The sequence below is a fragment of the Choloepus didactylus genome, chromosome 2, assembly GCF_015220235.1.
Source record: "Choloepus didactylus isolate mChoDid1 chromosome 2, mChoDid1.pri, whole genome shotgun sequence".
NCBI lineage: Eukaryota > Metazoa > Chordata > Mammalia > Pilosa > Megalonychidae > Choloepus > Choloepus didactylus.
The window spans coordinates 243598148-243621199 of record NC_051308.1 but is presented as its reverse complement, the minus strand read 5'-3'; the positions used below and the strand labels follow the sequence as shown (position 1 = coordinate 243621199).

General features: G+C 58.5%; 1 protein-coding gene across 5 annotated transcripts in view; it reads left to right on the top strand.

The window, feature by feature from the left end:
• The window catches only part of KCNAB2 (potassium voltage-gated channel subfamily A regulatory beta subunit 2), an 84368-nt gene that overhangs the window by 35401 nt on the left and 25915 nt on the right, over positions 1 to 23052 (top strand). Inside the window, exon 1 of one of the 5 annotated variants that reach the window (XM_037828676.1) lies at positions 17827 to 18723. The exons of the other annotated variants lie outside the window; for them this stretch is intronic. Within the exon in view, the coding sequence (XP_037684604.1) occupies positions 18512 to 18723 (212 nt within the window). The 5' untranslated portion in view covers positions 17827 to 18511. Of the gene's footprint in view, positions 1 to 17826; positions 18724 to 23052 lie in introns of those variants that run through there. 5 annotated transcript variants of the gene reach the window in all.

Genomic DNA, 23052 nt, shown 5'->3' with positions numbered 1-23052 from the left:
ACGTCAGTCGCCTGGCGGTGGAGCGGCCCCTTTCCTCAGGTCATGGGTTTGGGTTTCTTAGTTTATCAAAGTAAACGGCTGTGCGGTGGCCCCATCCGCACTTTCTTGTTGCATTGGATTTGAGCTGATGTGTAACCTGAAGGCTAAACATCCTCGTGGGGTCCATGGTACCAAAGTGACCCATTAGGGCTGGCGTGGACGTGACAACGTTGTCTGGGTGCATGGCCCCGCCGGCACGTTAGCATCTCGGAGTTTGCCTAGTGCAAGGCCGTGCGTCAGAGGGACGGCGCGTCCAGAGGCCCAGGCTTCCCGCGCAGCTTGCAGACGTCAGCTGGGTCCTCTCGGGAAGTCCCCTCCTCTCTCCAGGCCACCCCCTTCCTCGCTGGTAAAATGGGGTTAGACCCAGTGCGTCCTTCCTTCTTGGAAAGCCTCTAACTCTAGGAATTTGCCTTCAGGGCTCTTCTTTGCCTCCCATCGGGAAAATGTCATCAGCATGACCCAGAACCGGGGGTCGGTGAGCGCTGCTGACCTGTGGGCCATGTGGGGTTCGTGCTGCCCTGTGGGGTCAGGGTGCATTGGTGTGTGTGGGTGCATCGTGGCATCCAGGCCCAGGAGAGCGCTCTGTCCGGAACCAGCCCCAGCATTGTGCTCACCCACCGGGGGCAGATCTGGGGTGTCTGTTGCTGATGCCACGTGGAATCACAGGCCACGAGCCCTGGGGTCAGCACTGGCTTCTCCGTGGGGCATTTTCCGTCCCACCCCTGAACATGACGGTGTCCCACCTCATGTGGGGGTGTTCCTCACTGAGTCCCCTACAAAGGTGGCCACCTCTGTGACAGTCCTGGATTTCTGCTCTGTAAGATTTTTCCTGAAATAGATGTGAACTTGGCCTTGCGAACCCTTTCCTTGGATACGATGTTTATCATAATGTATGGCTTCCGTCCCGGGATTCGACCGCACCAGGACAGCATCCTCAGAGCCTCCTGGCCCCCCTCGTTCCCTGGGAGGAGAGGCGTGAGGTCAGACGGGCAGGCAGAAAACACCAGCGCAGGCCGGCCGGCTCTCGGGGGTGCCGGGTCAGCCGTCAGATAACGCTCAGTGCAACGAGAGCAGGTTCCGTCCCACTCGCCAGGGTGCCGCTCGCCAGCCCTCGTGACCCCCAGCACACAACCTACCATCCTCCCCTGCGGGAACCTTCCGGATGCTCCCTCGTCCCAGTGAGGCATTCTCTGCCCCCAGGGTGAGCTCCGTTGGAGAGCTGAACGCCCAGATCTCCAGGGCCGCCCTTTGGGTCTCCAGGGCTGGGTTTGTCGTGGCCAGCGCTTTCCGGGGGCCTCCCAGGTATCTTCTCGGAGGGCAGCAGCTCAGAGGAAAAGTGGAAACCAGCCGGGCCTCTCAGGGCCCACACTCAGCTGATACGCTCTCGCTGTCACCCTCCTCTCCTTCTTTCGGTCAAAGCCAGTGCCGTGACCACGCCCAAAGTCAAGGGGCAGGAAAACAGACCCTCCCACCAGCGAGAGGAGCTGGGGTCAGTGGTAAGGTCACGGATTCAGAGAGGGAAAGGGACCGAGAATGATGATGCAGTCTACCCCGGAACCCAGGTAGCTCTCCTGGTATCCAGAAGGCAAAACAGGATGGAGAATTCCAAGGAGCTGCCAGGGTTCAGAGGAGGGTGTGGTCACAGCCAGCTGAGGACTCAGGGAGGGCTTCCTGGAGGAGGCGGCACGGCCCTGAGCCGGACCTCAAAGGCTGGGCAGGATTCAACACAGAGACTGGGAAAAACATTCCAGTAGATGCAATAGCCTGCACCACAAAATGGGGGTGTGGACAGAGAACAGGATGTGGTTGCATGGACCAGGCTATTGGGGACGCGATGGGGCGTGATGAGAGACAGGCTAGAGGTGGATTGGGGTCAGGTTGGGGAGGGCCTTGAATGCCAAGTGAAGGAACTTGGACTTTATTCAGTGGGTGCTGGGGAGCCATCAACGGTGTTTGAGGAGGGCAGTGACCAGAGCTCTGACGTAAAAGGAAGTGCGGAAGCAGGGAGTAAGATGGGTGGGGGCAGGGACTAAGATGGACTGGGGGGAAGGGGGTCCCGGATGCAAGGAGACCAGATAACAGCCCAAGAGAGGAGGACACCTAAACTAGCAGGAGATTTGGGAAGGAAAGGGAACAAGTAGATGAGAAAAAGACATCAGAAGCCAAGTCCATGGGGTCTGGCAGCTGATGGGCAGGGCGGAATGGCTGGGATGTGCTGAGGCCGAGGAAGTGGCCCCATTAACCGGAGCAGCTGGCCCGGGGAGGGAGACGGGCCTCGTGCAGAGCACATTAGGCCGATGGCTACCCACCCACGCCCACAGGAGCTGACACTGGCAGGTGTCGGGGACCTGGCTTCTGAGGCCCTTACAGATGATGGCCTGCGTCCAGGCACCTCCCGTCCAGTCATCTCCAGGCCCCGTGCCCTGCCCCAGCCTCCCCATTAGTTAACTTCCTACTCTGGGTCTGGAGCAACGACTCCCCACCCCCAGCCCCCAGGGGGCCCCTGCCACAGCACAGACAACTCAGCCTCCCTCCTAATCCTATGTGTGCTTTTTCAATTGGAAAAACGATGTTATGCTGAGCCTCTTTTGGCACCCCGAGCTGCCAGGCAGTGTGACCTTGAGTCGCAACCCTGGGACCAAGGGCCCAATATTTAGCCTGAACCCAGGACTCAGCCTCTTTGGGGACAAGTCTCAGAAGCTCCAGGAACCCATTTCCCAAGCCCCAGGTGAGGCCAGGTGCCTGCCTGGAGCGACCAGCAGTGTGGCGCCCAGAACCTTCTGGTCATTTATAGGAACTGGCAAGGAAGACATTCCAATCTGGGGCACTTCCCGGCGGAGGGGGACCTCAACCCCTTCACTGTGGGGGGCTTGCCCGCTGCAGACACAGCTGGGAATTGGGGGGCAGGGGGAGGCCGAAAGCTCTGTGTCCCGCCCCCGCCCTCCCCTGGTGGAACTGGGTGGGGCTAGCACGGCCTCCCTTCCACCTGATGCTCGGGGGTCTGCATCTCTAGCTCGCTGGGGTGGGGGAGACAGTGGGGCTGTGCCCCAGCGGCGGCCCCCCACCCCCACCCCGCAGCGAACCGCGACCCTGCATCTCGGAGCTGGCAGAACTGCAGTTCTCAGGCTTTTAGGGGAAGAGGCGCTCCTGAATAATTCAGCCTCTTTCCGCGAGATGAAGGCGCCCTAATAGAGCTAATGGACTCACCGACTCAGAACCCAGGCCTTGTGGGACCGTCTCCTTCACCAGTTGTCTCTGACGTCCTGCAGTGACACTCCCCTAATGAGGAAACCGCTGCGCCAGAGCCTTCGAGTGCCTAATAAACTAGCTTTGTCCTTTTTAATGAGCAGAAGCCCAAGGCGCAGGTGAGTCTGTCCTCCGCCCCGAGATGGGGCCGCTGCTTGGGTGCTGTCGTCCCTGCGAGCTACCGTGACGGAGGAGCTGGCATTAGGGCTGCTTTTGGCTGATCTGAAATTAGCCCCCTGGATTTTCATAGAGAATCTCAAAAATAGAAAGCCTCTGCAGGTAAACTTGGGGCGACCGTGCTGGAGGAGAGGAGGGGGCAGGCTGTGGCCGCTGTGTCCTGCTTGGTGCTTGCCTCCTGGACCTGCCGAGGGCTGGCTGTCTGTCTGCCTGTCTGTTTTCCCATCTGTCAGAGCCACGGGCATCTAGCTGGTCTCTTACTGAGTTCACAATTAAGATTCCACCTTTTTAAATTTTCCTGAGGACGCTGTCAGGGAGGCTGGATGGCTGTGGGAAAAGAAGTCTGTCTAGGAAACCACACGCCTGGGAGACCCAGAGGCTGCTTCTTTGGGCCTTGGTTTGCTGATCGTTCTTGAGCAAAAAACGATTTTGGTTTTTCACTAATACGATGGCCGTGCATTTCAGAGCCGTGTTCTGGAATGACACGGCTTCCCCTTGTATTTCTGCTTTCAAGAACTTTTGCTCCTTTCTCTAATTCAAAGCGCATGTCTTAGTTTGAAGGCGACGTTCAGAATTCCTTCTCGGTCTTGTGTTTTATTGATGTTTTGGTGACTGGCACGGAGCAGACCAGGATTAAGAAATTCCAGGTTCCGTGCTCTTTAGGGTAGTGGCTGTTCCTACGGATTTAACGAGACTAGTGTCTGAGTTTCATTTTCTCACATCACGGTGCTGATTTATGTGAATTCCCCTGAGCACCCCAATCTACAAGAATAGATCTGCAGAAAGCAGGCCGTGGGGCAGAAGGGAACATGCAGGTGCCACACGATTAGCAGCGGCTGTTGGGGTGGGGGTGGTTCTTCTGGAGCCTGGGGGCAGGCTGGGGAGAAAGTGCCTGGGAACCTGCACATCACAGATGGGTGTTCCTGCCCCTTGGAGCCCTGGAGCTGCCAGGGGGCCGAGGCAGGTGCCTGACAGTGGACCCACCCACCCGGAACAGAGCCCCAGCGGGAGAGGGGGCTGCAGAGCCCGGGGCGGGGGGGCTTTGCCTTCTCCCACCCGGTCGGGCTGCACCGGTGACCATCCAAGTCCCCTTCTGCTGTCCGCGCACAACCATCTGCCCCCCTCCCTTGGCATCCCCACCCCACCCCCAGGTCCTTAGGAAGCTGAGTGTTTTCTGGGCCCCCCGGCGGTAGATCCACTCTGGGCACCGGGTCCCTGCTCTGCTGTTTGCTCCTTGCTTTTCCTCCCCGGGCTGGGGGCCATGCTCACCCCCTCCCCGTTTCTCCTCCCAGGGCAGTGAATGTGCCAGAAGGAGCACTCAAGCAGGGCCCCACAGCCCCTCCAAATCCCAGCCACTTGGGAGCTGTTCCCTCCTGCTCACGCTCTCGTCCCTCCCCCCAATCTCGATCCCCACCCACAACCCATCTCAGTAGTTGTCTGGGAGGCAGGAGCGGGCAGCGATAGCTGGATTTCATCATATTATACATTTTCTAGCGAGGTTCGTCGTCTGCACAGCTCGCCCGTCACTCAATCCCGAGCTCACGCAGCACCTCCCTGGGAGGCCTTCTGCCAGCCCTGGGCACCCCCTGTTCCCCAGGGCGGCACGCATCTTGGCTGGCATCCTGTCTCGAGTTTTGGGGTCCCGGCTGCACCGCCACCCTGCGCCCAGCCTTGCGGGCATCCTCAGGCAGCCTTTAGCCACAGGCCTCTGCTCACCCACTTCTCAGCTGTGGGCACTGAGGCCTACAGCAGCCGGGGTGCTTGCTGGGGCCACACCGAGGGCAGGAGGCAGGGCTGCCCCGGCCAGAACCTGGGCCCTCAGCCACGCTCCCCCTCCCCCAGGGCGGGGCGTACTTCCAGAGCCAGCCAGACCCGGGTGCTTTCTGCAGGTGATGTCTTGAAAGCTAATGGCTATTGATCTTGGCTGGCCAGGCCTGGCTGAGAAAGCGCGTGTCTGGGGTGGGTCCTGCATTTGGGGAAGAGCCCCCGCAGCTGGCATCGTCCCTGAACACAGACCCCCAAGGAAGTGCGGCTTTGCCTCTCTCCATCCTGTCCAGTCCTGGCCTGGGTAGCAGGTGCAAACTGCCCCCCTCTTCCCCTGGAAGGGTCCTCAGGCATCTCCTGGCTCCTTGGTTTCTTTCCCCCAAGCCCACGCTCCGCAGGCCCCATGCTGGGTGTGGGCAAGACAGACGGGAAGGACATCCCCATCGTCCTGGAGTTGCAGCCCCGTGAGCAAGAGATAGACAGACCGTGTGCAGAAACCCTCTTGGGGCCGTGGAAGGGAAGCCATGAGGTACCTGGGACGGTCCCTCTCCTCGGGCCAGAGTGTGAAAAGGTCAGCTCGGCTGTCACATACCAGCCCCCAGCCTCCCGGGCTCCTCTCCAACTCCCGCCCCTGGGGGCCCCCTCTGGCTCCTGGGGAAGGCGCTGACCCTGCAGAGTGCACCTGAGAAAGGGGCCAGCCCAGGGCAACTCCAGGGCACCTCACCGTCAGCCCCCACACAGCCCCCCACGCTACTGGGGCTACTAGAACTTGTCATCACGTGGGGCAGAGGATGAGGTCAGTGCTGGCTCCTTCCCATGCCCGGGGCTGGGCTCAGGACCCCGTCTGCGGCCGACCCAGCCCACAGCGGCTTTGTTTGGCAGCAGCTGCTCTGGGACCAGGGCTTAGCGGCTCTGTTTGGTCAGGTCTGGGGGTGCAGGGGGGAGTCCCTGGGCTGGAGGCCTGCCCCACCCGTGACCATATCCTTGTTGGCTGGCTAAGTGCTGCACAGATTGGACGATCATGGCCACGGTGCCACATTCATTTACACACTCATCCGTAGGTGCCTGGGTGAGCATTTACACACTCGTCTCTACGTGCCCTGGTGGACATTTGCCCACTTATCTCTAAGTGCCTGCGTGGACATTTGCACGCTCATCTCTGAGTGCCTAAGTGAACTGTTACACACTCAGCTGTAAGTGCCCTGAACTGTTACACACTCAGCTGTAATGCCCGAGCGAACTGTTACACGCTCAGTCATAATTGCCTGCGTGAGCATTTACACACTCATCTCTAAGTGCCTGCATGAGCACAGACAGTAGCCTTCTTTTCCCCACACCTTTTGTTTTAACTTACCCCCTCTCTCAGGGTTCCTTGCAAATCAGTCCTGACAGCAAGACATTCCTGACAGCCGCACACAGTTCCACTCTGGGGATGGGCTGTAACGTACGTGACCAGTTTCCCTGTCGATGGACATTTATGTGGTTTTTAGTTTCCGAGAGTGCTTATTTGTCATTTAGGGTGACTGGCAACGGTTCTTAGCACTTAAGCTTTGAAATGTCCCCTTCCCAACTTACTCCTTCCCAGCCCCCACCCCCACGCCCACCATTCTGCTCAGTGTTTCTGTTGCAGAAACTTACGGATCGGAACATACTTGGTTATCCCGGAGCATGGCGCCCAGCAGGCTCTGCCAGGGCCGTGGTGCTTTCTCCAGGAGACACTGTGTCACGTGGACAGTGCTTTCCTTTACAAGGCTCGTGAGCCCCGGGGGCCCTCCGAGGGCAGGGCCCACCTGCCACATGGGGGACGACGTGTCCCCTGGCCTGGCTGCACTAGACTATGCTCTATCTAGGTGAGATCCCTGCCACTGTGCCGGGCCCCCAGGTGCCTGCGCTGCTTCCCCAGGGACAGCCCTCGGCCTGGTTTTCCCCTGGGGGTCCCTCAAAGAGAGCGCTGTGAGGCCGCGCCTCGCTCACCTTGGGCCTCCATGTCTGGGGACTCGGGCTCTCTGCACACTCTCCGTGCCCCTCTTTTCACTCGGAACACTTTTGAGCTCAGCGTGCCCGCCTCCTGGAATGCAGCTCTGCCTGTGCTTGTTTCCCGCGGCCAGGGGCAGGGGCGGGTGGGTTTGCCAGAGCTGCCAGCAAGCGCTGCTTTGAGGAATTGAGCATCTTGTTGTCAGGGGGTGCACACATCCGGGGCAGACCCCCTCCCCAGCATCCAAGAGCCCTCGGCAGTCGCTGTCATCAGATGATGTCTCGCTGATGCCACCCCCTGCCTCGGGCCAGCCGTCCAGCCTGGGGCCCAGGGGCAGCGGCAGCTCTCTGACTCACTGCCACCCGGCGTTTCCGTCCGGACAGCAGCAGCTCCAGGGCCAGGCGGTACCATGTTGTCCATGACGTGCAGCGAGAGTCTGAGGAGTGTGAGCAGCAGATGCCACTCGGACTGGGCGCTGCACCCCGTCCGCCAGACGGACATGCTGGAGCTGCAGCGGCTGCGGGAGGTGCGGGCGGCTGCCCAGGCCAGGAACATGGAGAGCTTCCTCCACATGCACGGCCTCTCCCTGGATGCCTGCACTGCCCGGCACACGGGCATGAAGTATCGGTAAGGGCCAGGGGGCAAGGGGGCTGCCCCAGCTAGCACGGGAGGCTGGAGGCGGGGGCTGCAGGGGCAGGAGGTGCAGCCCAGCAAACATTCATTATGATTTTATTTACTGAGGTAAATAGTTTGTATTTAAAAAACTCTAACCCTATAAAAATGCGTCAAAGAAGAAAATGAAAGTCTGCTGTAGCCCTAGCTGCCAAAGATAAGTGCCGCAATTGTCGGGTGTGTTCTCCATGGAAAAAGAATGTGGTTCTGGAAAGAAAAGAAGCAGCAGCTTTGCAGCAGGAGTAGACACGCTGTTTATTTGTCTCTTGCAACTCTACTGGGACAAATTATTTATTTTGGGTTGACTAAATGTGAATTGGTGATTCAATTTGTCACCTCTAATGAGTAATCTTTTCTGGCAACAGAAACCCGGCCTGGGTCCAGGGGGCAGAGATGGGCTTTCTCCTTTCCCTACTGAAATTTGGCGTTTTTTCTTTTTTTTTAACAAACTGCAAATGTGACAGCAGAGGCTGCAAATTTAACGTCCCGTATGTCCTCTGGATGGCAGGCCTGGAGGTCTGCGTTTTCCTGGAGATTCCCAGGCACTGCGGTTTAGTTCTCCAGTCTCTGGGATCAGAACCTGGGACAGCAGCCCGGGGCTTCGCTTTCTCCTCTAAAAGCCTCGGGGCAGCCAGAGCCCGGAAGCAGGCGGTTTTGTTTATAAATCCCTGTAGGTTGCAAATAAGCGGTTTTTCCTCCTGGGCCTGCCTCCCAGGAACACACCATTGACTGAGCGGGTCAGCCAGGGGACCCTCCCTGCCCAGGCTTTCCAGGGTGGCCATAGGTAGCAAATAAAAATGCAGGTCGCCCAACTAAATTTCAAATCAGCAACAAATGCCTTTTTAGGATGCATATGCCCCATGTAATGTTTGGAACATTCTTACTCTAAAAAGTTATTGGTCGCTCATCTGAAGTTTGGATTTAACTGGGTGTCCTGCATTGTATCTGGTGACCCTAAACCTTTAGCTTCCGTCTAACTCAGGTTTACCTGGCTGTTCTCTGGAGAGTTGGGCAGGAGTCAGGCAGGTTCCTTGCACATTGTCTCCCACGTGTGGTCTGTCTTGTCCTTCAACCCACTGTCGGAACACTTCGCTATGGTTTAAAGAAACAAAATGCTTCTGCCATGAGTCCATTAGATGGCAGAAGTCCTAACACCTTCTGTTCTGAATCTAACTGTCAGGGAAGGACAAATGTCAGCTAGTTTGGCCCCAACCGAGCTCCTGATTCTGAAGGAAACAAAAGGGAGTCTTTGCATATTGTTGGGGGCTGGACATCGATACCTTTCATTTATTTGACAAATGCCTATTGAGGGCTGCTTGGTGCTAGACGCTGAGCTAGGTCTCATGACATGGACGCAACCTGTGACTCACCCCCTACCCCCCGTGAAAGGTGCATTCGGGGGGTGGGGGGCAGACAGAAACCAAGCAGACGCGGACACGCGTGCGTTCCGATAGCAGCGGCTGCTCCGAAGGCCGTGAGGGGAGGCCGGGGGACAGCCGGTGGGAGCAGGCGCATTTGGAGCTGAGCCATCTGAAGGGGACCGTTTGAAGATGTGGGAAGGAGCCTCCCGGCCAAGGATCTGAGGCCCACGATGTTTGCCTGGAGGGAAGAGGGTGCAGGGGTCTGCGCTGGGTGACAAGGCGGGCGGCTGCCAGATCGGGCCCCTCCCTACAGGGCCTCAGCCCCCAGCACAGGCAGGGTGATTGGGCACAGTGGGTGGAGACGTATCACATTTTCCCGAGGCCTCAAGGAAAATGTCTGTGTCATGGTCTGAAATGCTCTGAACTAACTTGGGGTGCTGAAAACTTGCTTCCCAAGGTGGAAGGTGATGAGAAGACTACTCACTCCTTTAGCAGTTGATGGGCCAAAGGTTTTCACACCCATAAGGCCCGTCCTTTATCTAGCAAATTTCATCTCGCTGCATACAGGGGGTTGTCTGCTATCTGGAAATGGGGGGCTCTGTGGCTACCACCGCCAATTATTGAAGACCCCAGATAAATGCCCTTCTGGGGAAACACCTCTCCATCAGCAGCTGAGCCAGGACTCAGAAAACTTGGTCTTCAATATTAATATTAAAAAGGAAAAAAAATTCATATATAAAAAAGATAATGGCATTAGATAAGTGCTGTTCAGTGGAGCGAGGAGAGAGCTCTGCCGGGCCTGGTGCACAGCTTTATCAGCTAAGCTGAGCCTGCAGCTTGGGGGGTAAAGCTTTCTTGTTAGCTTCCTCCCCCCACCCCCTTTTTTTAAAATCTCCTCAACTCTTGCTGTTTAGGGAAAAACATAACTTGAATTTCTAAAACCCAGACAGTCCCTGTAAAAGCCTCAGGACTCCCCCTTCCGTCCCCGCTGGCCGTACGATGGAAGGGTCCAGAGAGACGTCCTGAGAAGGGGCAGCAGCCGAGCCCACGGGCCGGTCTGGGCCCACGTCCTGCTGGCCGGTTATCAGTCTTCCCACAGCACCAGAGTAAACCCAAACCTGCCTGCCTCTGATTGCACCTTGGACCCTCTCCCGCCCCCTCGGATGCTCCCGCCACGCACACCTTCCTCTTAGGTCTGGACCGTGCTGGGCACATTTCACCCTCGGGTCTGGAGCTTTCTGTCCCCCCGGCCTGGAGGTGGGGCCCCCAGATGCTCACAGCCGGCGCCCTCCCATCATTCAGGTCTTAGATAGACCCTCAAAGAGAAGTCCTGACGGCCCCGTCTGGAGAAGCACCGGCACGGGGCCAGATCGAGCCCTTTGTCCTGTTGCACTGTCTTCCTTGCCATCCCCATGGCTTTGCTTTGGCCCGTCTGTGCCCCGTTCCCAGCACCCAGAACATTCCAGGCCCCTCTGAGTGTTGGCTTGTTGGTATTGAGTGGTCTTGTCTTAATCTGCCTTCCAGAATACTCCCCCGTAAGACGGGCCTCTTTTCTGCTGCTTCCTTGGCTTGGAAAAGCAGACCTGGAAGGCGCCCCTTGGTAGTTTCTCCTGAAGTGCGGACAGGGGAGCAGGGAGCCCCGGTCTCCGGGGCAAGGCCCTCAGCCATGGGCTTCCCAGCAGGGCAGGGCAAGAAGTCTGAGTCGCTGTGTGTCCTGACTGTAGGTTTGTTGCCATATTAATTCAGCAGCGTGTCCTTGCTCCCCAGGAGGCACGTCCCTGGGGGGATGAGAGCCCAGGCTAGTGTCAGGGGCATCAGGGGCACCCAGCCCCATGGAGAGGGCCAGTGACGGCGGCACCTGCTGGGTGGGGTGTGGGCTGCCAGGCCTGGCAGTTTGGAGAGGACCCATCCAGAGTTCCAGAAATGCGTTCACTGCTGCGGCTGTGCTGCAATGCACGGCGGTACACCCACAAGGCAGTGTGGCCCGCTGGCCCCGGCATCATCACCCGTTCACCAACACCGATGGCCTGTGCCACGGGCCAGAGGCTACCCTGGACTCGGAATTAACACAAACTGCGTGGCTTAAAACGACACAGATCTGTCACCTTGTGGTTCTGTGGTTCACAACTCCACCTCTGGTCTCGTGGGGCTGACATCACAGCCTGAGCCGGGCCGCCTTCCTTCTGGGGGCCCTGGGGGTCTGCTCCTGGCCTGGTCCAGCCTCGGGGCTCATGGCCCCGTCTCTGTCTTCGGAGCCCACGGCGCAGCATCCAGTCTCCCCGTGACGGAGCCTCCTCCCCGCTCCCCCAGAAGCACCCGCGTGACCACATCAGGCCCACCGGATACGTCGGGATAACCTCCCGTCTCAAGGTCAGCCGGCTGACCACGTAACGGTGCGTCTTCACGGGTCCCTGGAGGATTAGGACATGGACATCCTGCCATCCACGAGATGCGACAGGAGAGGAGCCGACTGCCTTTTCTGCCCTCTGGAGGCGGAATGGGCCGGGAGCTGGCCACAGTGGTGGGTGGCTGGTGGTAAGTGTGACCGAGGAAAGTAAGGCAGGGCTGGGGAGCTAGGGGGCCGGGGTGGAGCGAGCCTGGCTCTCATGGGGCCGGGGAAGTGGCTCCCCAAGAGCCCCTGGGGAGGGGAGGGTTGAGCGGGCAGCTCTGGGAGACGGCAGAGGCTCAAAGGCCCTAGGGGGGACTCAGTGGGGACCTCCGTGCAGCAGGGGGGCAGAGCCAGCCCTCCCAGGACCGGAAGCTGGAGGGGGGACAACAGCATTTACTCTGCCTGGGATGAGCCGCCCCAGAGGCTCCTCTCCTGTTACCAGACGCTGAGGGTGTGCCTGGGGTGGTGCCTTCGAGAAGCAGGTCCCTCCTGTCCCCCCTGAGGCCAGCTCACCGTGGGCTGTGTCCCCAGCCTGGGGCCTGGGGTCTCCGAGGCGCTGCCTCCCCTCCAGCGTGGCCTCCTCTGGGGGTTGAGGCAGAGAAGTTGCAGGTGCAGGGAGGGTTTCAGGAGCGCATCTGCTGCACGGACAGTTGACTGGGGGAGCGAGCCCGGCAGGCGGCCACGGCGGGGGGCAGCCCAGGTCGTGGTGGGGACGGCGAGAGGGGGCCGGACTCGGGCTCAGAGTCGAGCTTCGTTGTTTGCAGGGTCTGTGTCTGTGAGTTCACCTATTTGCTAAAATTTGTTTGTAACTGCAGTCAACACTCAGCACTTTCAGTCATTCACAGATGTTCAGAGCCGTGACAACAGCCCCCGGGCCCCGCTGGGGACGGGCACGCCTCTTGGTCAGCTCTCATCCTGTAAGCAAGCGTCCTCTTCGCGGTATTGACGTTTTTCACATTTTGGGGCTTTTTGTTGGTGGTTTTGCTGTTTAACACGGCCCCGAGCATGCGCTGAAGTGCTGTCCGGTGCTGAGTGCAGTAAGGCGTGATGTGCCTCGTGGAGAAAATCTGCGTGTTAGAGAAGCTTTGTTGAGGCCCGAGTTGCAGTGCTGTCAGCCATGAGTTCAGTACTGGTGATTAAGTACTACGTGCTAGATAAGGAGCCTTTAAACAGAAGCACACATAAAACAAGGTTACGGGCTGATTGGTTGATGAACATGAAAACGGGCTCGCGGGGAGCTAACCTTGTGTTTCCCAAGAAGCAAATTCGCTAATTCAGTGTTTGCAACTTTGTAAGGACATCACTACCGCACATAATGAGAATCCACCATAGTTGGGGTGTCGCACCGCAAAATTTTGCTTGTGGATTGGATGTGGGGTGTGGGAGAAAGCAGAGACGAGGACACTACGTCTTTATCCTAAAAAGCTAGAAGAATGGCGTTTGTTCCTCTGGGAAGGTGTGGAGACGGCTGGGCTGGGGAGCAAGGAGCGGATGAGGTGTCCAGGGGGGAGGAGGGGGCTGGATACAGGGGCCTGGGTCTCAGGGAAGAGTCCCCACTGGCAACACCCACTGGGAGTCATCAGCAGACAGAGGGCTTGGAGGCGAGAGGATGAATGGGATGGCGAGAGAGAGCAGGACGGAGAGAGGAGAGGGCCAGGCTGTTGATTAGGGCGGGGAGGGGTCCCTCCTCACCTCAGAAGTGCCCCCAACCCGCGTTGTCTGCCTGCCCGCCTCCTTCCCAGGTCAGACCACCTGGGGAGCCAGGAGAGGGAAGGGTGGCCTCGTCACCCGGCAGTTTCCGGGGTGCAGCTTCAGCTCCCTTCCAGGAGAGACAACCAAAAGACGATGCTGTCACGATACGGCTGGGTGGGGGGCCAGGGAGAGATGAGGGGGCGACAGCCCGGGCCCTGGCGCTGCAGAAGGAACCTCAGAGCTCCAGTAACAGGCTGCTGCCCCCCCGGAACGTCTGTAATGGGGGGACCTCCTCGCGAACCTGAGGCTCTGGAGTGGGGTCTGAGGCATCCTAGGGGAGCCCCCCCATGCCCCATGGAGCGAAATGTTGGGGGCAGGCGCTTGCCAACAGGGTGACCCTAGCAGCAGACCACAGGGAGGAGCGACCAGGCCTGCAGGGTAGCTTCCGAATCAGTGCTGAGGCTGCCGCTGTGTGGGGTCCCCAGGCAGGAGGCGGAGGCCACCGCTGGGTCCCTCCCTGGCCAGGGCATTGCCGTCCGCGTGGGACACAGGGTGGGCTCCCACTCCCGCCCCCACCCCCAGGGGAGAGGTGGCTCCCGGTTCTTGTCTGTTAGGCAGGAAATGTCACTCAGCCGCTGGGCCTCTCGCTGCCAGACGTGCTCACCAGGCTCTGGGGCCTCTCTCCATAGAGCACGGACTGCAGCGGACCCCAGGATCAGGGACGCCCGCAGTGGGGAGGGGTCCAGGAGGGGAGGCTGACAGCAGCAGTGACCCCCCCCCCAACACCCTGTCTTTGGTTATGGAGGACAAAGCTCTTGCACTCACTCTCCTCCTTGGAGCCACCCCTCACCCCCACAGCAGCACGTCGGGGGCACAGCTCCTTCATCTGGCAGATTTGTGCCTGGCCAGGTGCTGTGCCCCCTCCTTTGTCAGACTCACCATCTAGGGGCCCCCACAAAACCCATTGAAGGTAAAAGGGAAGAGATGGGCATTTCAGGATGGGCATCATCATTTACATAGGAGTTTGGGCAATGAAAACATGTGGCTGGTCTTTTTGTGAATTTTGCAACCTGTTTTAGATTGTAGGAAGCTGTGCACAGTGTTCAGACCGTCCCGCTGGGCAGAGCTTGCACAGCCAATTTTGATGTGTGCCAGTGTGGCTCCAGGGATGTCTGCCCTGTGCTCTGCAGCCCTGTGTGTTTGTTCATCCTGCCACGTCCCCTCAGCCCACCTTTCCTGAGTCCCACTGTGTGCAACACTGCACCTGCCCCCCAAGACCCAATTGGGAGAACGGGGGCTGGGCAGCCCTTTTGTCTGAGTAATCTGAGTTTCCCAGACTCTTCCCCCAGGGTGCAAGCCTTGGAAAGCCGGGGTGAGGAGGAGGGCAGTGCCCCGGGGTTTTGAGCATCAGACAGGGGCGCTCGCTCTCTGTGGGTGGAGTTGTCTTTTGATGTCCTGGGTGACAGCCTTGAAACAGGGAGCACTTGGCTCGGCCCTGAGGCCTGTTCTTTCTCACACTGAAGGAGCTGCCGGCAGATCGTGGGCTTTGCTGGTGGGGGGCCGAGCACACAGGTGAAGCCGCAGCCCTTTCTTCTCCTTCCCCTTTTCCTCCTCCACCTCGTGTGCCCTGTGGGGGGCCCAGAAGCACCCCTGGCCTTCACCCACTAGATGGCGGTAGCACCCCCAGTTGTGACCATCAGACTCTCCAGACTCGGCCCAAGGCCCCCAGGGACGGTCATCCCAGGTGAGAACCACTGGTGGATGTGCAGTTGCATGTACCACCCATTTGCAGAGGTTATGATGCAGACAAATGTGCACAAGACCAAAATCATCCTGAATTCGCTTAAAAAAATCATTTTCCCCCACCTCACCCATTTCCAAAAAGGATTGTACGTGGCTCACTTAAATTAATCTGCTATGATGGAATTTTAAAAACATAGAAAAACAGCAAATGGGACAAAAGGGTGGATTAGTAAAATAACTCCAGTAGTAAAAATAACATCCGGCACGCCACCCCCTCCAGGACGGGCACAGTTACCGGAGAGGGGCTGGGAGTTTTAGCCCGTGTTTCCAGCAAAGCAGAAGCCCAGTGTGCCTGGCTTTGAGGCCCACAGAGAAATTTCTGGCCCGATTCTCATTTGAGAAACACCGTGTGAAACAGTGACCCGCGTGCCATGTTGAGTGGGTGCTGGCCCAGTGCCGCCTGGGTCTCTTGGTACAATCAAGGATGTGATTTGCCTTCCCTTGGTGCACGCGGCCCGTATCTGGTGAGAGCCTGCTGGGTGCGGGACATTGTGCTGGGACATTGGTCGCAGAAGTGCAAAGATGAACACCCACAGGTGGGCACCCCTGGGGACACGGAAACCTCGGGGGACTTGGTGGGTGACGCTTGGCGGAGGGAGGGGTCGCTCATGCTTGGGTGGCTGGCGTCTCCCTCCGACCCCCCGGGCCCTGGCGACCACTAATCTGCTTTCCATCCCCACGGATTTGCCTCTTCTGGGCATTTCATATAAATGGAATCATACAACACGCGGTCCTGCGTCGGTTCTTTCACTCGGCATCTGTTTCCAAGGCTCGTCCTTGCCGTGGCCTGTCTCAGTGCTTCCTCTCTTCCTGCGGCTTAGCGATAGTCCCTTGTGTGGAGGGACAGTTTGCTGGTCCATTTGTCCCCGATGGACACTGGGGTCATTCCCGCTCTTTGGCTCTTGCACGTGGTGCTGTGTGAATGTGGGTGTCCCCGTTTTTGTGTTTTCTGTTCTCTGGGCATCACCTGGGCTTGGGATTGCCGGGTCACGCCGGGGAGGCAGTGACACCTCACTGCTCGTGGTGACTGACTCTGTCACCAGCTCCCTGATGTCCTGGCTGGTGGTCAGCACCTGCCCTGGACTGAGGGCCTCGTGAGGGCAGGAACCACAGTGCCGGCACCCAGGAGGAGCACAGACATGTGTGGACCCGACGGCTGCCATTGGTTTTGCAAACAGGGAAGTGGTTGGTTGAGGTGGGGGTGGGGTGGTATTTAAAGATCCCATCGGATATTGGTCTGAGCTGGTTCCACTTGGTCTGGCTTTGCATATGTAGGGAAAGCTGGGACGCTGGCGTCTGCCCCTCTCTGTACCGTCCAAAAAGCCCCCGAGCAGGGGTCCCAGAGGGCAGGAAGGTGTGGCCTCTCCAGCGGGACTGTAGGTGGTGGCCAGGCCTGCCTGGGCATCCTTGGCAAAGGCACAGCTCTTCCCCCTGGACCCTCCTCCCCAGGGTCCAGGTATCACCCACCTGGGCTCCTACTTCCCCGTCATGGGGGAGACTTACCCCTGGGCCTATTGCTGTTACCCAGACTTCCACCATTAGAAAGTCATTCCTTTGTGTGGAATAATTACTAGACCACACACCATTTGGGATCCCTTGTCGAGGACGGCCGTGGCCTGAGAGCTCTTCATGCATCGTCTGACCTGACAGCGACCCTCTAAGGGCCTTTTACACCAGGGACACAGAGGCTTGGAGCAGGGAGGCTGTGACTGGCACAAGGCTGCGTTCTTAACCTCTAAGCCAAAAAGGCCGATGGGAGTCAAGAGCAAGTCTGTCTGCCATGGACCTCTCTGGAGGGCTTTTCTCTGGGTGCTGTCGGAGCACTGCATGGAGAGCCAGCAGGTGGAGTGGGCTGGCAGGGCTGAGCTGGGAGGTGGAGGCCCAGAGAGGGCAGGAAACCTGCCTGTGGTCACACAGGTCAGCAGCAGGGCCTAAGCCAGACCCCAGATCTCCTGCCTCCCTGTCCAGTGTTCTTTTCCACAGGACAAGAGGGGACCCTAAAGGCAGTGTTTACCAGGACCCCCCTGCAGGCGTGAGTTGGATGCCCAGTGTCAGCGGGCAAAGCAAGCTCCTCCTGGCAATGAGGGTGTCTCTCTGGGTTTCAGGGAACCCCACTGAGCTCTGCCCCAGGGGGAGAGCCTTGCTCCCCCTTGGTCCTGAGCCCATGAGTGTGAGAAAGGGTGCTGAGGAGGATGGGGCAAAGAGACAGGGCTTCATTCATTCACTCATTCACTCTTTCACTCATTCATCCGGAAAGCACTTCTCTAATGTGTGCTGTGAACCAAGTACCGTGCCGAGGGCTGGAATGTGCCCCATCTCCCTCTTTGATCCCTGGGTTTCCCCCCTTGGTCATCTGTGTCATTACCATGAAGCCGGAGTAATCGTTTCTCCCCCATGTTTCTGGTGATTTGGCTTCTCCCTGCACCGAGCTCTCTGCGAAGCTGCACTTGCCCAGGAAAGAACCACGCGTGGGTGGAGCAGGGCGTGCGTTTGCTCCAGCGACACTGTCCGAGCCAGCCTGGCGCCGCTCCGAGCCGGCTTCGTAAGAGCCCAGCCGCCCAGCCAGCTGCCCCCCGCCACCCCCCGCCACCCCGTGCCCCCGCCCCTGCCCTGCCCACTGGGCACCCCCCAGCCCCAGCCGAGCAGCCCTGAGCAGCCGCGTCCGCCTCCCGCTCCGCCGGCCAGGGCAGGCGCCTGCACGTCCTGCCTCATTAATACTGAATCACTGGTGCCTCCTGGGCCTCTCCCTGGTCACCTAACTGACGCTGTGGAAGCCCCAACAGCCCACGGGGTCCGGAGCCCATCGCCAGGCCCCTCCAGAGACTCGGTGAAGCCTGGAGAAGCAGCTGCTCCGGCCAAGGCCTCCCGAGCCAGCGCCACCAGGGGGACGGTCAGTGCAGCCCCCTTGGCCTCCGGGCCCCCTCCCCGGGGCACCTGCTCCCGGGCAGCCACCCTGGGCACAGCCAGCAGCAAGGGGCACCCAGGGGGGCCTCCCTTCTGCTGTTCAAGGAAGGAGATGCTTCTCGTCGGTCAGAAATAACTCCCAGCCAGCCCTGCCGGGCTCTTGCGGACAGGGACAGCGTGGCGGGGGCAGCTCCAGCCTGGGCTGGGGCCTCGGGCAGCAGAGGGAGCCCACCCGCAAGGTGGGGGTGCGGAAAGCGACAGTGCCTCACCCTCGACTCTGCAGTCTCCTTCGACAAGTTCTTTTCTAGTTCATTTTTGGAAATTCGATCCCCATCCCCTGGAGACAGCTCCGGCTCTCACTTGGCCTTGGACAGCCTCGCTGCCGTGGGAATGCCCTGCGGACGGGTCATCGTCTGGGATCCAGTCTTCTCCGGTCAGGGAGCAGCTTCTGGGGGACAGATGACCTCTGAACTCTGAAGGAGGGGGGCCATGCAGGTGTCGTTCGCCTGCTCCGAGCACAGCCTCAAGGCCCGGGGCCCCGAGGAGCGGCTGGGCCGGCCCACAGCCAGCAGCCCCAGCCCGGGCACCCGCGGCCGCTTCTGCACCGTGGCCGTGGTGGCCCGCAGCCTGGGGCAGCTGTCCGCACAGAGCCCCCCGGGCACCGGTGACGCCAGCGGGAAGGAGCCCGGGATGAAGCACAGGTAGGGGCGGCGGGAGCGGAGGGTTGGGTGGCTGTGTGCCACGAGGCCAGGGGGGCTTACGTTTGGTGCTCAGTAGACTCGGTGAAGAGGCTCCCCAGCCTGAGCCCGAGCCCAGGGCTGGACTCCTCTCTAGCAGGCAGGACCGGCCCTCTGACACGGCACCCCGGGCACCCCACCAGGCGCCGGGTCCTCTCGCTGTGGCTTGGATGTGGCCAGGGGGCCTGGCTCGAGCATCTGGGGGCAGAGACCTTCCCCGCATCCCCCCAAGGCCCGGCCCAGGCCACGCTCAAATGCTCGGCGAACGCACCAGTGATTGAAAGGGGAGGGTCCCAGCCCTGTAGTTGGGGCCTCATGGGGGGCAGCATCAAGGGCTGCCCCGCGGGGTCTGGCTTTTCTTTCCTTCCGTTGGCTCTCTGACGAGCGCTTGGAGAATGGATGCTGTGGGGAAACAGACGTCTCTACAATACCTGATCTGCCCAAGCTGGGAAAGCTCAGCTAGGTCTCAGCTTCCAGGGACTGCAGTCTCACCCAACAGCTTCAAAAAAGCCGCAGGCAGTTCTAGTTGTGCTCCACAAGGATAGTGGGGTGCGTGGCTGCTGTTGGTGCCAAGTCAAGTATTGAGGAATCCGTCCTAAGAACTGCAGCGTACAGCTTCACTCTCCCCAAATCCAACGCCTGAAAGTCAGCCCTCGTGTAAGAGAGTTGTCTCATCGAAGCCCGATGCCTCCTCAGTGAGGAATTTTCAAGTAACTCTGAGTCCTTCTGCACCCAGGCTCCTCTCCCTTCCTTTCTGGGGTCCTCGGGGAGGCTGTGACATTCTTTAATGAACCTCTGGGGTAAAAGGCTTGCTGAAGACAATCCAGATGGAATTCTCTGTTCTAGAAGCTGTGGGAGTTTCTATCTTTGTTAGGTGGGGAGCAAACACTAGGTGTAAACAGAATTCTTTTGTGGGGGGAGGTTTCGATACCTGTTTTCCACTGCAACTTGTGAGTCGACCCTAGGATCATCAAATGGTTAATACACGTGCGGCCACTTGTAAGACATAAAGCATCGTGTAAACGGGAAGTGTGGCTGCCGAGGTGACTTCCCTCCTGACAGCCATTGAGTAGATCTCACAGACCCCGAGTGCCTGAGGTCAGTGTGTGTGCATGTGCATGTGTGTGATCGTGAGAGCGTGTATGCTCTGTGTATGCACATCTTTGCATGTGTGTTTGAGTGTGCACACATGCAATTGTGGGTGTGCATGCATGTGTGTGCATGTGTTTCGTTTGCTTTTGTGCATGTTGCATGGACTGTGTGCTGTGTGTGTGTTGTATGCATGAGCTCATATGTGTGCTGTAACACGTGTGCATGTTGCATGGGTAAGTGTATGCTTTTGTGTACGTGTCCATGTGTGCTTGTGTACACGCATGTGTGTGTGCATGGGGGCGGCAGTGCGTGTCAGAGGCAGGGCCGTGCAGTGAGGTGCTTGTCGGGCTGCTGGGTTTGCAGTCTGAGGACCCTGGGTGAAACCCCAGGCCCACCACCCCCCAGCTGCGGGACCCTGTGCGTCAGTGGAGGAGTCGAGCTTACATGGCAGGAGGCCTGGTGAGCTTTCCTCAGGGGTGCTAGGGAGGGCGGGTCCATGCCCTGTGGGGTCTGTCCTCCACGGCAGCCGGAACGGAAGTCAGGACCCAGGCTGTGACCCGTCAGGCACCTTCAGCTCCTCCTTGATCCCGTAGCTCCTGCCTCATGGAGTCGCCCACAGTGACTATCCCAGGGCCACAACATCGTGCAGAAGGGGCCGCAAGGACCACAGACAGGCCTGATCCCAGCACCACCCTCTGCCCTCCTCGCCTTCCCAACGCCGGGCCCCGGGCCAGGAGGCCGCTGGGTGCACCTGGCCGTGACCCTGCTGCCTGCCTTGTCCTTTGGGGGCCTGGGGTCTGGGTGCAGCGGACGTGCAAATAGGTGATGACTACGCAGCGTGACACGTTACCATGGACGGTGTCTTAGCGTCCTGGGGTGGCCCTAACGAAGTGCTGCAAACAAGAAGCCTCAAAACCACAGAGGCCTGGTCTCTCACCGTTCTAGAGGCCTCGGACGTCGGCGGGCCCGGGCTCTCCTGAAGCCTGGAGTTGGGGGGCCTTCTGGCTTCTTCCAGCTTCTAGTGGCTGCTGGTGATCCTCGGCCTCCCCAGGCTGCCTGCTCTGTCTTCATGTGGCCCCTCCCCTGTATCCGTCCCCGTGTCCGAGTGTCCCCTTTCGATGAGGCCACCAGCCGTATGGAATCAGGGCCTGCCCCCAGCCGGAGTGGCTGCATCTGAGCCCATCGCATCTTCAGAGACCCCATTTCCAAGCCAAGCCACCTCCATGGACCAGGGTTTAGACTTGAACTTGTCCTTTTGGGGAACATAATTTCACCCCAAGCAGACAGGCAGGCATGATGCCTACCAGGAAATGTCCCCAGTGCCTTCCTGTCTCCTTTATTCTTGCAACCAGCTAATCAAGGTGACGTTGTTTCCCATTGCCCGGTCACGTTTTACCCTCTGCCGGATGGGTAAAGATAAAGACACTGAACTTCTGTTTTAAAAAAGAATCTGTAATTTGCCAGCGCCCTCCAGTTCCAGCCCTTCCCCAGAGCCGGCCGTGCCGCATTTAGTTCAGTGCCTGTGTGACGGTGTCATGGCTTTCCTCCAGCCAAAGCCTGCATCACTGAGTCCTCATGAGCCATTTTTCCAGACTGCTGGAGCAAAATGAGGCAAATTAATGAAGACCAGGGTTATTCGGGTTTCGAGATGTTGACCAGCTATATTATTGTTATGCTGGGTTTTAATTGGGTGAGGGGGAACCGTGGAGATCTGTAGGACACTGTTTTTGCGTTTTGCAAATTTTGAGTGGCAGCGAGTTGCCCACCCCTGTCCGGACAGGGCTATAATTTGCGGAGCTCCCCACCCCGCCTCGAGAAGCTGTACTCATAAAGGTTCAGCCCGGAGGTGCCTGTCCCTTCTCTTCCTTCTCCCGTGGCCTGGCAGCTGACAGCAGAACGAATGGCATTTTAACAGAGAAACAGCTTGCTCAGGGTAATGGCGGTACCGCGCAGTGACCTACTTTTGTGAAATTATTCCCGTGGGCAGTGGGCAGAGGGGCAGCGGGAGAGCCAGATGCTCCGGGCCCCCGCCCTTGCCCGGCAGCCTTCCCGGCCCGTTTGGGGAAGCGGGTCCATTTCGCGCCCACCCAACCGGGAGCAGACGAGACTTCGAGAGCAAACACTGCCTCTCTCCGTTAACCGCCCAGACCAGCAGGCGAGGGCTGTCGCTTCTCAGCCTTGGACAGAGGCCGCCAGCCTCCTGTCTGTCGCAGAAGCCTGTCTGTCCCCCTGGACATGCAGCTGTGCAGCGTTGGGTTCCGCCCTGATGAGAGGAACCCCCTCCCGTGGGCTGTCTCTCTCTCTCTCTCGGGCACCTGCCCTTCTGGTGGCAAGACACGTAGCCACAGTCCCGTGACCCTCTACCCCAAGCTCTGCTCTGATGCTTTCCATGCGGTAGCTCATTTCATCCTCACCACAACCCCGTGAGAGCTCATTCTACAGACAGGGAAACTGAGGCACCCGGCCTTTACCTACCACACCCAGAGTCCTAGAACCTGGCTCAGTCCCCTGGCACTCCCCAAGATGGCGTCCCTTCCCAAAACAGGAGCCGGCTGCTATTAGGTTCTCATTTAGGGAAAAGTTCCAGGTCTCCCTGTCAGAACCACTAGGCTGGCAGCTAGGGGTTTTCATTGGAAATTTGAACTTTTGAAAAGAAAGCTGGGCAATTTAGAAATACCGTAAATTTGGATGACACGTTAAACTTCTTTCAAACTGGGTACGACGTTTCTGTTTCGGGTGATGAAAAAGTTTTGGTAATGGATGGTGGTGGTAATTAACATTGTGGATATAATTAACACCACTGAATTGTATGGTTGAAAGCAGTTAAAATGGGAAATTATATATTGTATTTTAAATTTTTTAAATCGAAAAAAATAGTCATGAAACAGCACCAACCCTTTTTCCACCTCTGAATGTTGTCCTCTGTGTGTGATGGCTGGAGTTGTGGCAGCCATTTCACGATCATGAGGACAATCAGCGCAAAAGGATAAGTCAACCTGCTAAAGATGGCAAAGAAAGATGGAGGGAACTTGGGCCTTAGAAGATGCCCCTAAACCAGTAAATTAGTCTTAAGAAAAGAAGGGGAGGGAGGGATAAGCTGGAAAATTTTTAATATCTTAAATTTGGGTAATGTTAAATTTTTTCAAATTGCTTACAAGTAATCTATTCTCCTCACCCCTACAACCACCCCATCCAGGTGGG